The sequence below is a fragment of the Marmota flaviventris genome, chromosome 2, assembly GCF_047511675.1.
Source record: "Marmota flaviventris isolate mMarFla1 chromosome 2, mMarFla1.hap1, whole genome shotgun sequence".
Lineage (NCBI taxonomy): Eukaryota > Metazoa > Chordata > Mammalia > Rodentia > Sciuridae > Marmota > Marmota flaviventris.
In genome coordinates, this window is record NC_092499.1 from 1,962,177 (window position 1) to 1,973,964 (window position 11,788).

The following is an 11,788-nucleotide window of genomic DNA, read 5'->3' on the forward strand; positions in this document are numbered from 1 at the left end:
GCTCTAGGGTCTAGTTCAGAAAGGCAAGTCCTGGATGCCTAGGTCCACAGAGTCTCTCGGGGGTCACTTGGGGCCTGGGCCAGAGCTGGGTGCGTGGGCCTGCCTTGATGCCCCGTCACCATGACCTGGGGTCGCAGGTGGCCCTGGGCCCCTGGACCACCTCTTCTCACCCCAGCCAGCAGCCCCCGGCAGCTCCACAGGAGTGTGTTCTGCCACTGCCAGCCTGGAGCCTGGGACGGCCTCAGCTGCCCAGCCGGCTGCTGCCGCAGGCCACCCCCCATTGCCACAGCTGCAGGAGAGAGGGCGTGGGAGACATGAGCGAGCGGACTCCCTAAGGGGTGGGTCTATCCAGGCAGGCCAGCAGCAACAGCCCTCCAACAGCAGCCTCCACAAGCCCTGCAGAGCAGACCCGGGAGACCACCGCCCTGGGAGGGTCTTGCTGCTCATCTCCTCAGCCTGGGCCCCGCTCTGACCTGTGAGGGCCTGCAGGGCACTGGGCAGGGGCCATCCTTCATGCCCTGTGAGCTCACAGGCATTCCCCCTCCACTTGACCCCGCTTATAGGTGAGGACACTGAGGCGGGAAACAGGAAGTAGCATGGTGGCTGGACACACAGGTGGCCCTGCATGCCACGGGAGCTGCCACGATCAGCAGGCCCCTGCCAGGTGTGTGCCAGGAGGTGACAGTGGCCATCCACGAGGGGAGGCACAGGCCTGCTTCACGGGGCTGAGGACCTCCTTTGCTCAGTACGGGGTGGTGGGGTGCGAGGGACAGGTGCAGAGCTGCTGAACAGACTCCTGGAACTTGAAGGCAGAGGGAGTGCAAATCCTGTGGCCCCACAAGGTGAGGAGGGTGGAGGTCACTCCTCTCTTCAGCCGCTCCCCAGTTTGAAGATACACAAAACAACTTCCTTAGCTTGCAGGCTGGCCCAGAGTTGGGGACTCATCCACAGAGCTGGGGGCTATGGCCTGAGGTGGAGGTAGTGGTGGTGATAACGTTGGTCGTGGTGGTGATGATGGCAGTGGTGGTAATGATGGGTGGTGGTGGCAGCCATGGTGGTGGTGGTGATGGAGGTACGGTGATGAAGAGGTGGGTGGTGCTGGGGGTGGAGATGACGGCAGATGTACTGGCAGTGATGGAAGTAGTAATGGAGCTGGCAGAGGTGATGGAAGTGGTGGAGGTGGTGGTAGTGATGGTGATCGGGGTGGAGGTGATGGTGGTATTGATGGTGGAGGTGATGGAGGAAGAAGAAGTGATGGTGGTGAAAGTTATGGAAGTGAAGGTTGAGGTGGTGGTGGTGGTGGAGGTGTTGGAAGTAGTGGTGGAGATGGTGGTGGTAGAAATGTGAGTGAAGGTAGTGATGGTGGTGGTAGTGAAGATGATGGAGGTTGAGGTTGAGGTTGGGGTTGTGGAGGTGGAGGTGATGGAGGTATTGGTAGTGATGGAGATGATGGTGGTAGTGGTAAAGGCGATGGAGGTGGAGGTTGAAGTGGAGAAGGTGGAAGTGATGGTGGTGGTAGTGAAGATGGAAGTGAAGGTAGAGGTGGTGGTGGTGGTTACGGAGGTGAAGGTATGCATGATGGAGGTGATGGGGGTGGAGGTGATAGGATGGAGGTGGTGGTGGTGGTGATGGATGTGATGAAGGTATTGATGATGCTGGCGGAGCTGATGGTGGCAGGGGTAGAGGACATGGAAGTGGAGGTGATGGTCATACTGGTGACGAGAAGGTGGGACTGAGTGGGGAGGAGAGATGCTATGGAAGACCAGGGCAGAAGTCCAGAGGGCTTGGTGTCCACTGCACAGTGCTTCCGAGGGTCAGGTGTGGAACCATATCTGCACCCTGTGTATTTGCTCTAGGCTCCTTGGGTGTCTGTGGAACCACCCTGTGCCAGGGAAGGATTTGGTGCCGTTTATGAGTTGGAAAAGGCAGAGACCAGATGTACTTGGAGCACCCTTTAGCTCCATCCCAGGGCCGGGGGCTGAGGAAGCGGAGAAGGAAGGGTTGGCCCCCAGAGCTCCCTGCTTCACACCTGCCAGGCTTCCCAGGGCTGCAGCCATTGCTGTGCCATGTGCCACCCTGGTTCGCCCCAAAGCTGCGTCTGTTCAGTGACTCCTTACTCTGATGCACCTTGGCTCTGGTCCGGCCCCAGCCTGGTGCCTGTCTCTATGTGATCCCCACAGAGGCTCCTGACAGGCCACCTCTGCATTCCTCTGGCCTTGTTCCTGCTGCCCTGCAGAGCCAGTGTCTCAGTGGAGGCCCCAGGTCTTTGACAGCTTTGTGTCCCTGTACCCCCCACAAATGGCTCAGGATTCTGACATTTCTGGAAGAAAGGGAAGTCCTGAATTTGCCACCAGGTCACTGCTAGGCCCTTTCATTGCCTCAGTTTACATCCAGCCAACGGGTCAGGCTGCATGGCCTCCAGGGAGGGGCTAGGAGGCCCGCACTGCCCTGAAGTGGACAGCAGCTATGGAGGAGGCTCCAGTGGTGAGCTGGGTGTGAGCTCAGCTTAGCAGAGCTGAGCAGGCCAGAGGGGCCCTAGGAAGCCCCCACCCCAGGGGACAGAGGCTGCCTCCTCCCTGCCCAGTTTCATGGCAAATGCCTCCTCCACCCCCACTGGGAAGGCCTGGGCTGAGTCACGGCCCAACTGGGAACACGAGGGCCTCCCTGCAGGACAGTGGCTTGGGTCCAGACTGGGGGGTGTCGGGGGGTGCAGAGAGCAGGGCAGGCCACCTCCCAGGAGCAAGATTTGCATCTGGGGTCAGAACTGGGAACGCCATGAGAGTGGGCCCAAGAGCTGGTGGGCCCTTCTCGTGCCAGCTCAGCTGGCCCTCTGGGGATCCTTTAACAAGCCATGACCCCCACCCCGCCCAGAGCTTGGGCTCCATTCTGGCTTTTCCCAAACAGAGTGGGCTGCTCTGCAGAGCCAGTGTCTGGCCAGGCCACAGCTAGTACATATGGAGGCCGCCCTGCTCCACCTCCCCCTGGGCTTAGTAAGGGAGGCAAAGCCCATGGGGAAGACTCAGGGACTCTTGTAGGCAGCTTAACGCCTGGGGGGGTGGGAGGTGCTGGGACTGCCTATCGGGGTCACCAGCCCAGAGCCAGCCTGGCTCGAGGCTCCACATAGCTTGGTGCCTCCCAAGGGGCCAAGCAGCCCAGCCACCCCTGGGGGCCTGTCCTCTGAGGCAGTCCCACCCTGAGGAGGTGCAAATGAGTCAGGAGGCGGGAGGCAGGAGAGCAAAGGCTGGTTGGGGAAAGAGGGGGTCAGGGAGTTGGGAGAAGGACCTGGAGCCCAGAAGCAGGAGGTCTCAGATCCAAGGCTGAGGCCTGTCTGTAGCCACCTGCCAGCGTTTGCAGGTTTCCTCGGGGGGGCCTGGCTTCCCATCTGATGCCACCATCCCGGTCCCTCCCTGCCCAGCTCCGCCTTCCGTCCTCAGTCGGGAGCAAACCTGGGGAAAGACAGCAGGACACATGTCCCACCAGATAGGAGCACACGGTGGCATCTGGGACAGAGCCCCCAGAGTGCCCACCACCCATTGGCACCCAGCCCAGCTCACCAGTGCCCATCCCTCCTGCCCTTCTCATCCCCAGAAATGATCATGGCCATGTTCACCTGCATTGGGTTTTATTCCACTGTCACTGTGACACCATGATGTCATGAAAACAGCACTCATCTCCACGACAGGCACACGCTGGCCACAGCAGGGACCTGGAAACAAAACCTCCCAGCCAAGCGCCCAGCAGGAAGAGCCGTCCTGCAGGGGTGCCCTCCCATCCCTCTGGGGCAGAGCAGCAGGGAGCCCATGGCAGGTGGCTGGGCTGGCCCCGGGCCCCTCACCCAGTGCTCCATGTGCCTGGTCCACACTGTAGCACATGAGTAGGGTTCAGATGTGGGTATGCACACGTGCACATCACCTGACTGCCGGCTGCAGATCGAACCCACCCCTTCTCTTTACACCAGCTTCACAGTAACTGCACAGAGGACAAGGGCCCCAGTGTTGGTGACTCAGGGCAGCCTTCCCTGCCCCAGGAGAGCTCTCAGGGAAACCAGCAGGGCAGCCTTCCCTGCGCTGGTGGAGGAGCGGCTGGTTATCGGCAGGGCTGCTGGCTAGACCTAGCCCTGCCAGGTCCTGGACTTACCAAATGCACACACATGCCCATGCACACACATGCCCATGCACACGGCAACTCCAGGTCATGGGCACAGCACAGCACAAAGTCCCCCAGCCCTTCTAGAGGTTGGTGGTGGGAGCCAAGATCATCAGAAGCTGGTTCCTCGTCCCCCAGTTCTCTCCAGACTGCAGCCAGCCCACAGTGTGGAGTCTATGGCATGACTGAGAGGCACTGGCCTCCAGGCCAGCAGCGGACACACCAGGAGAGGCCAGACCCTGCAGGGAGGTGATCTATGATCTGTCCACCCTCTGAGAAGGCCAGCTGTCATTTCACTGTAGAGCAGGCAGACGAATAAATACAACATCAAGTGTTATCAGGAGAAGAAACAATAACTTAGACTCAGCTAGACTCCGTGCCACTTCCAATCCCAGCAGAAGCAGCCCAGTGGTCTGGGGAAAGCCAGATGTCCGGCAGCTCTGCCACCTGCTGGCCTGAGGCCAGAGTCACTGTGGCACTGCCCCACCCACTTGTTGCAACCCTTGAGGTTCTGGCAACAAGATTCGCTTGGTGAGTAGGTGGGTGACGCAGCTCGACCCTGAACACCTGCAAATGCAGGGGTAGGGCAGGGAGTAGGGCAGGGGTGGCCCTTCACATTCAAGGCCAGCAGCCTTGGGGGTGCCACGGCTCCAGCCCACAAGATGCCTGCCTCCCCTTCCATGTGTCGGCCGTTCCTGCCATGCCCCACGGGGAAAGGGGGCTCTGCAAACACTGTCCCTGCTGAAGCCGGGCAGCCGTCGACCATGTGCCCAGTGACCACAGCTCCGGGGAGACCCTTCCCTCGGAGGAAAGCGACCCTCGCAGTCCGGCCAGCCTTATCCCAGCAGCGCCTCCAACACAGAGCTTGGCTCCTGTAGTGACTGCCACTGTCAGCTCCCTCGTCACCCTAGGGCTGCAAGGAGGCACCCTGTGTGGTTCTCAGGCCTCCTTCCCTCTGGCAGACATCTGGTAGCCGTAGGAGGCTCTTTCTGGATCCAAAGAGGATCCATTTCAAAATTCCTACTTTCTCTGTCCAAAGTTACGGTGTGGTCAGCGCCACACGCTCTGAAATTCACTCTGTGACAATAACTGACAATAACACTCAGCTTTAGTAGGCTCTCTGGCTGCCCCAGGGTCCCTGTGGGGCTCACCACCTGGGTTACCAGCTCTACCCAGGCAGTCCCTGCTGGCACTCCCCAGGAGTGACCTGTCCTCTGAACGCCCTGCTGTGGACCCACTGACCTTTCTGATACACAAGTTATTCCCCTACCATGGCACCAGGCTCACGAGGACACCCCTGAGCATGCCACAGGGATGTCTCAAAGTACTAAGACACAGGACCCCTGAGCCGCCTCACACCAAGGAGCCCAGGCCCAAGCATGTGCCAGTCGACACCTCTGGGACGTGGCTGGAGGGGTCTGGTGGGGGCACAACTGCAGGGAACAACCACAGGGGCAGGGGAGTGGAGGCGGTGGGCGCCTGGAAGGAGGAAGGCTATGAGCCATCCGCCTGATCCAGAGCCGGCAGCCTTGGGCCTCATCTGTCCAGACTCTGACTCCATCCCCGTCCCACCTGGAAGGGCCCTGCCCCTTTTCTCCCACTGACCTCAGGGCCCCAGGGGATGCATCACACCAGCAGGGACTTGACAAGGCCACAGTGGAACTTGCGGACGTGGCGGTATAGGTCCCCAGACTGCGTGAAACGGCGCTCACACCAGCGGCAGGCGTGTGGCTTCTCGCGGGTGTGGACCACGGCATGCCGGCTCAGGTTGTGGGAGTACTGGAAGCTCTTGCCGCACTGCACACACGTGTAGGGCTTCTCCCCGGAGTGTGTCCGCTCATGCCTCTTCAGGGTGTACGTGCATGAGAAGGTCTTGCTGCAGAGCGTGCACGTGGGCACTGCGCTGTCGGGTGAGAACCGGGCCCGGGCACTATCCCGCTCACGGAAGTGAGCACTGAGATGCAGCTGGAGTGCATGGGCACTGGGGAACAGCTTGCAGCACAGTGGGCAGATGCAGAGATGCCCCCCAGGGCCCAGCTCCTCCATGCCCACCACCCGCTCAGCATCCTGCTGGAGCTCCTGGCTGCCTGCCCCAAGGATGGGCAGCGGCTCCAAGTCCACCGCCAGATCCCGGGCTGCAGGAACGCTGGCTGGCTGTGGCGGGATGCGGGGGTTCTGAAGGACACTTCTATCTTCCTGTTCAGGCAGTGAATTCTGCTCCTCCTTCACCAGTGGTTGGGCCCCTTGCTGCATCCGGCTGCGGAGGGGTGTCTGTAGGATGCAGGGTGGATGGACTGGCTCCTGTCTTGGGCCAGGCTTCAAGGACAGGTCCAGGGCCCCCTCTGACTGTCCTAGGGCCTGCCAAGGAGGAGGCCCAGTTGCAGCTTTGATCCCTACTCTAGGAAGCTTGGCCTTCTGGGCAGCTGGACAGACATCAGGGGTCCATGCAGACAGGGGACATGGTGGCCTGCCCGGAAGCTCTGCCCCAGGCGCAGGGGTCTGCAGGTCCAGTTCCCGGTCCTTGTCCTTGAGCCTGCCCTTGCAGACCTTTACAATGTCATACATGTGCAGGTAGCTGGCTGCGGCCAGCACGTCTTCCACAGGCAGGCTGCACAGGTCTAGGCGGCCTTCGTACATGAAGTCCAGCAGACGGCCAAAGGCGGGCGCCGTCACGATGTCGCCGTTGAGCCGCACCGTGTCGCGGCTGCCTGCCGGCAGGTCCCTGTAGAAAAGATGGAAGTAGACGCTGCAAGCTGCCAGCACCGCGCGGTGGGCAGGGAAGCGCGCGTCGCCCACCAGCACGGTGCAGTCGCACAGGAAGCCCAGTTCGCGCTGCTGCCTCAGGCGGCCCAGCAGCCGGCCGCCGTGCTCTGGGAACTCCATGCTGCAGCCGTCATCACCTGGGCACAAACGGGACGCCTGTCAGCGCGCCTGGCGACACCGCAGCCACCGGTCGCTCCCGGGCAGCCCGTCAAGATCTTCTTTCCCGGTGCAAGCGGCGCGGAAAGAGCCGCGCGGGAGTGACGCGCGCAACCGCCAGCCCGGAGCGTCTCTGGGCACCTGCCTCGAGCAGGAAAAACTCGATCGAAAGTAAATAGAAGCCACACCGCCGCGGGGGCGGGGCCCAGGGCGCGCTCTGAGGGGCCCCGGCGCGAACCGGCGTTAGTCCCCGGCCCTGAACTTCACTCTGGGGCGCCCGCCCGTCCGCCGGGTCCCTCGACGCCGGAGTCGCCGGGCCGCCCCCTCCGTCCCGCGCCTCCGCGCAGCTTCCAGCTGCCGCCCAGTCCTCCAGCTGCTGCCACCGCCGCCGGCCCCATTTATGGCAGCGCGGCAGGGCAGGCGGAGCCGGGAGCCCGTCCCCGAGCTCACCTCCACCGCCCGCGCAGCTCTCCGGTCGCCGCCCGCGCTGCGCGCCCTCCCGGTGCGGCCCGACGCGCAAGGAGCTACGGACAGCGTGCCTCGGCGGGGAGGGCGCGGGGACCGGGAGGGCGCCGGGCGGGGCGCTCTCCAACTTGGCCGGCCCGGCACCGCCCGCCGCTCGCCCCGCCCCGAGAGCGAAACTCTGGGCGGGGGCTGGAGGGGGCGGGCCGAGGCGACTTCCCGGAGCGGAGGAACCGCTGAGGTCACCTCGCCACCCTTCCCTGTCGGCCCCACCGGGCGGGTCCCGCGCGCAGCCAGCTAGGGCGCTGCGGTGGGAGGGGGTGCGGGACACCGCGGGGCGTGTGGGAGGGAGAATGGGGGGCTCTCTCGCGATACTTGCAGCCTTGGTCTCCGCGTTCCCCCTGGGGTCCCCCACTGCACCACTCTGCAAAGGGACCCTTTCGGGGTGCCCACTTTTTCTCTTGGCCCGCGCTTGGGCACTGAGGGCACAGCCGGGACCCGGGCCTCAGGCCACCTAGAGGAGGCACTGGCTTTGGAGCGGGCGAGGGGTGCAGGAGGAAGATCATAAATCCTGAAAAGATGACATCCCCTTCTTCCTTGGAAGCTTCCCTTTAAGTTAATTTCCCCCACTTCCAGGCGCTGAGCGGGATCTCGATCCCACTGGAACCCAGCTCAGGGGATTCCTTGCCCTTACCCTAGACTGGAGGCCGGGCGAGCCCAGCTATGTGTTGGATGCATAGAACCGGGTACCTCTGGGGAGACAGGGTGGGACACACAGGCCACAACGACAAGCAGAGCCAGGGTAGGCAGGAAAGTGCTCAAAGAGGAGAGACTTGGAGAGGGTGTTCTAGGGAAAGCAGGGTTGGAGGGTGAGAGGAGGCACCTGGTTCTTGTTGGAGAAGGTACAGCCGGCAGCAATGGAGTTGTGTGTGTGTGTGTGGGGGGGGGGCTTGAGTCCCTCTCCTGCAGAGGGCTGTACTTCTGGCTGGTCAATTTCTCTCAGGGACATGGTCTAAAGGGACTCTGGGCAGTGCCTAGTTCAGCTTCAGGGCCCCATTAATCAGATGCTCTTATTTGTCCTTCTTTTAGGTGAGGGAGGGCAGGAGCTGTGCCTAGGGACACACAGCAGGTGCTGCCGCTGAACCAGAGTCCAATCCAAGCAGACTCATTTGGAATTCCCAGCCTGTAATGCCCAGGCAGCCCAGGGGTGGAGGGCATGGAGCAAAGTGGGCACAGCCAGGGCTGGTGGAGGGTAGATGTGGAAGGGTGCCTTCAGTGGGGATGAGGTGGCACTGGGAGAGGGCCTGGAGTACAAAGATCAGGGTCTCCGCCAGTTATCCAAGCAGGATGGACAGAGGCTATCTGTGGGATAGGGGAAGTGGGGTGCCCCCAACTTTTCTCCTCAGGCATGGGGGGAGGGCATAGTGATGGAGTGTGAGATGGGAGAACTCCTGGCCGGCGGGGGTGGGCGGGAGCCCCAGAGTCTTGTTCAAATCTGGAAGATTGGGGGCTTGAGGGGATGCCACAGGCGCTGGAGTCCACTGAAGCCAGGATCTAGAGCATAAGAGAAGGAAAGTCCTACTGTTATACTAGAAAATTATTCCTTGTTTATTTGAACTTCAAATTTGACCAGATGTCCTGCATTTTTATTTCCTAAATCTGCAACTGCAGCTTGGAACCCTGGTATCACACTGCACCAAGCCACCAAGACCAGTTTAGGGGCAAGAGAGCCCTGCCCTCTCAGAAGACCCCTTCCTGAAGACAGCCACTCTCTCCCTCCATTTGCTTGAGTATTTCTACCACCACCCTGCCCAGCAGGAGCAGCTGAGCTTGGGGTGAGCCCAGGTCTGACCTTCTGCAGGACCACCTAAGTCAAAGCTCCCCCAGCCTGGCACAGGCCTTAACTGCATGACACTGAAGATCCTCATCTGCAAAGCAGGAAACAGAACACATGCAGGGGACTTCGCGAAAGCTAACTGCAGATCCTGGCCACAGCAAGGTCTCGGAGCCTCTGCAGTGCTGGTCACTCAGGTTCTGGAATGTTCTCCCCCAAAGAGCCCTTTACTGGCTCCTCTTCATTCCTGTCTCTGCTCAGAGATCACCTCCTTAGCGTGGTCTTCCCTGACCCTCCCGACTCTGAGGCCACTTTCCACTCCTGCTTGGCCTTCTCCAGTGTGCTCCCTGGGCAGTGTGGTCAGGTGCATCCCTTCCCGTGTCAGAGCCCAGGTTGCTGTGTCCACTGCCAGGTGCATGGATGGGCACAGAGGGGTGTTCAGTGTCAAGTAGCCATGCCCAGCTCCTCCATGGCAGCTATCTAGCAGTATCTCCTCAGACTGGACACTGCTCTGCTCTGCCTCCAGGACCAAGAGATAGCAATGCAGAGATGGTCAAAAGGAGGCTTGCAATACCAGGATGGCCTGCCCAACTAGGGATAGGCCAGAGAAGAGGAGGGGACAGTGGCAAGAAGGCCCTGCACCTCTTAGGTCAGAAGATCTAACTTCAAGTTCCCCCTGCTCGCCCTGTGCTGAAAGACAGGCTGGTCTAGGCAGCACTGAGTTGGTGCTGGGGACCATGCTGGGTCTCAGGTACAGAGATGACAGGATGCCACCACAGAGCCCTAGTTGGGGTGACAGTGGTGTGGGCAGTACCTCTCCAGACTCAGGCCAACCATCTGGTCTGGGAGCTGCCTCAGGGCCCCGCCCTGCAGCTGCTGCGGAGACCTTGCAGCCTGTGTCCTGCCCAATGGCCAGCCCAGCCTGCAGCTGCAGAAGGTGACAGGACTGGAGGTCCGTGCTCCAGGAGTGGCAGGTGGCTGCGCTCTCCAGGGGCCAGTGGCACAGTTTTTGTTGGAAACAGCTGGCTGTAGTGCACTTCAGTCAGAGCAGCAGCCAGGCTGAGCCATGGGGCTGGGTCCTCTCCTCAGCATTTGTGTTGATGGAGGAGAGAGGGATATTCCAAAGAGAGGGCTTTGCTTTCTTTCTGGGAGGTCAGAGAAGAAGGGTGGCCCTGCCACCGGGAGATCCAGGATTGGGAGGAGGGTGGACTCAGAGACAGAGGTAGGATTGGTTGCTGCATGGGTGCACAGCTCACAGCAGGCATGGGCTAACTGCCCACGCCAGACCAAGGGGCTAGAGAAGACAGGGAGGCCTTCTGGAGACCAGCCCCAGAGAGCAGAGGGAATCACAGGCTTCCACAAGAGGGCGCCCTGATGGCTCCTAGTGGCCATTTGGAGGTCAGCCTAGACAATCAGCCCTGGGGGACCTTGTGGCCAGGGTCAACATATATTGAGTAATGGACCGATATCTAAGGCCCAGGTTCTGGGGGCATCCAGTCTGAGCAGCAGACTGGGCCTCTCACTAGGCTCCCTCCAGGCAAGTCCACGTCTGGGGTTAGGCAGTCACTGGGTCAGCTGCGTTGGAGAGGGAGCAGAACAGCCTCAGGGAGGAGCCACTCCCTGGTGTGCAGGGGGAGTCCTTCCCTGGGGAGGGTCCTCTTGTGCAGCCCTAGGAGGCAGGGACAGCACCCACGAGTGTTAGTGGCAAAGTGGGCTGAATCTGCCTCCTCCAGCTGAATTCTGACCTTTGAATGAAAAGTGAAAATGACATCTCCCCAAAGACACCACTCAAGGACTAGCTCATTGGGTCCTCTGCCAAGGGTCATTATCTCCTTGGGCCTCAGGCAGGAGCAGGGTGGTGGACCCCCTGGCCAGGAGTAGGTTCTGTAACTCCCTCAGGAAACCGGATGGAACCCTTCTGCTGACTGGGTGCTGGGCCCTTCTGAGAAAGATCCTGGGCTGTCTCTGGCCCCACAACCCGGCAGCACACAGCTCCTCACCCAGGCATCTGAATCCAGCTTGCTTGGGACCCAGGCCAGGTGGACCCCCTTCTCCCTCTGTCACCTGCAAAGTCCTCCATCTGCTTTAGTGGCTGTCAGCGCAGAGAGAAATGACTGAGTCGCCCCTTCCTCCCTTTAGGACACTAGTGGCCACTCCCTCCCTGCCCCCAGTATAGGGACGTGCACACTTGGGGCACATTGTGAAAGTCAAATTAACCTCCCCCACCCCACCCAGGTCTGGATAGGGGCGCGTGGGAGCTGGACCGAGGAGAGCCGGGCTACTTTATAAACGAGGAAACGGAGGCCCAAAAGGATGTGGCCCCGGGACAGGCCGACGGTGGCCGGCCCACTCCCGCGGCGGGCCTCGGTTACTGCCCAGCTTTGGCCGCAGGCCACCCGAGGGCCGCGCCCGTCCGCCCGCCGCGCT

General features: G+C 61.2%; 2 protein-coding genes across 2 annotated transcripts; both read right to left on the reverse strand.

Moving 5' to 3' along the window:
- Positions 1 to 941: 941 nt before the first annotated feature.
- LOC139704816 (uncharacterized) lies at positions 942 to 1,577 on the reverse strand. Its single transcript, XM_071609119.1, has one exon. It carries the CDS (start codon positions 1,575 to 1,577, stop codon positions 942 to 944), a length of 636 nt encoding a protein of 211 aa, XP_071465220.1.
- A 2,085-nt stretch (positions 1,578 to 3,662) lies between these two features.
- On the reverse strand, positions 3,663 to 7,618 carry Zbtb42 (zinc finger and BTB domain containing 42). Its single transcript, XM_027946710.2, has one exon. It carries the CDS (start codon positions 7,027 to 7,029, stop codon positions 5,773 to 5,775), a length of 1,257 nt encoding a protein of 418 aa, XP_027802511.1. The 5' UTR covers positions 7,030 to 7,618; the 3' UTR covers positions 3,663 to 5,772.
- Positions 7,619 to 11,788: the final 4,170 nt, after the last annotated feature.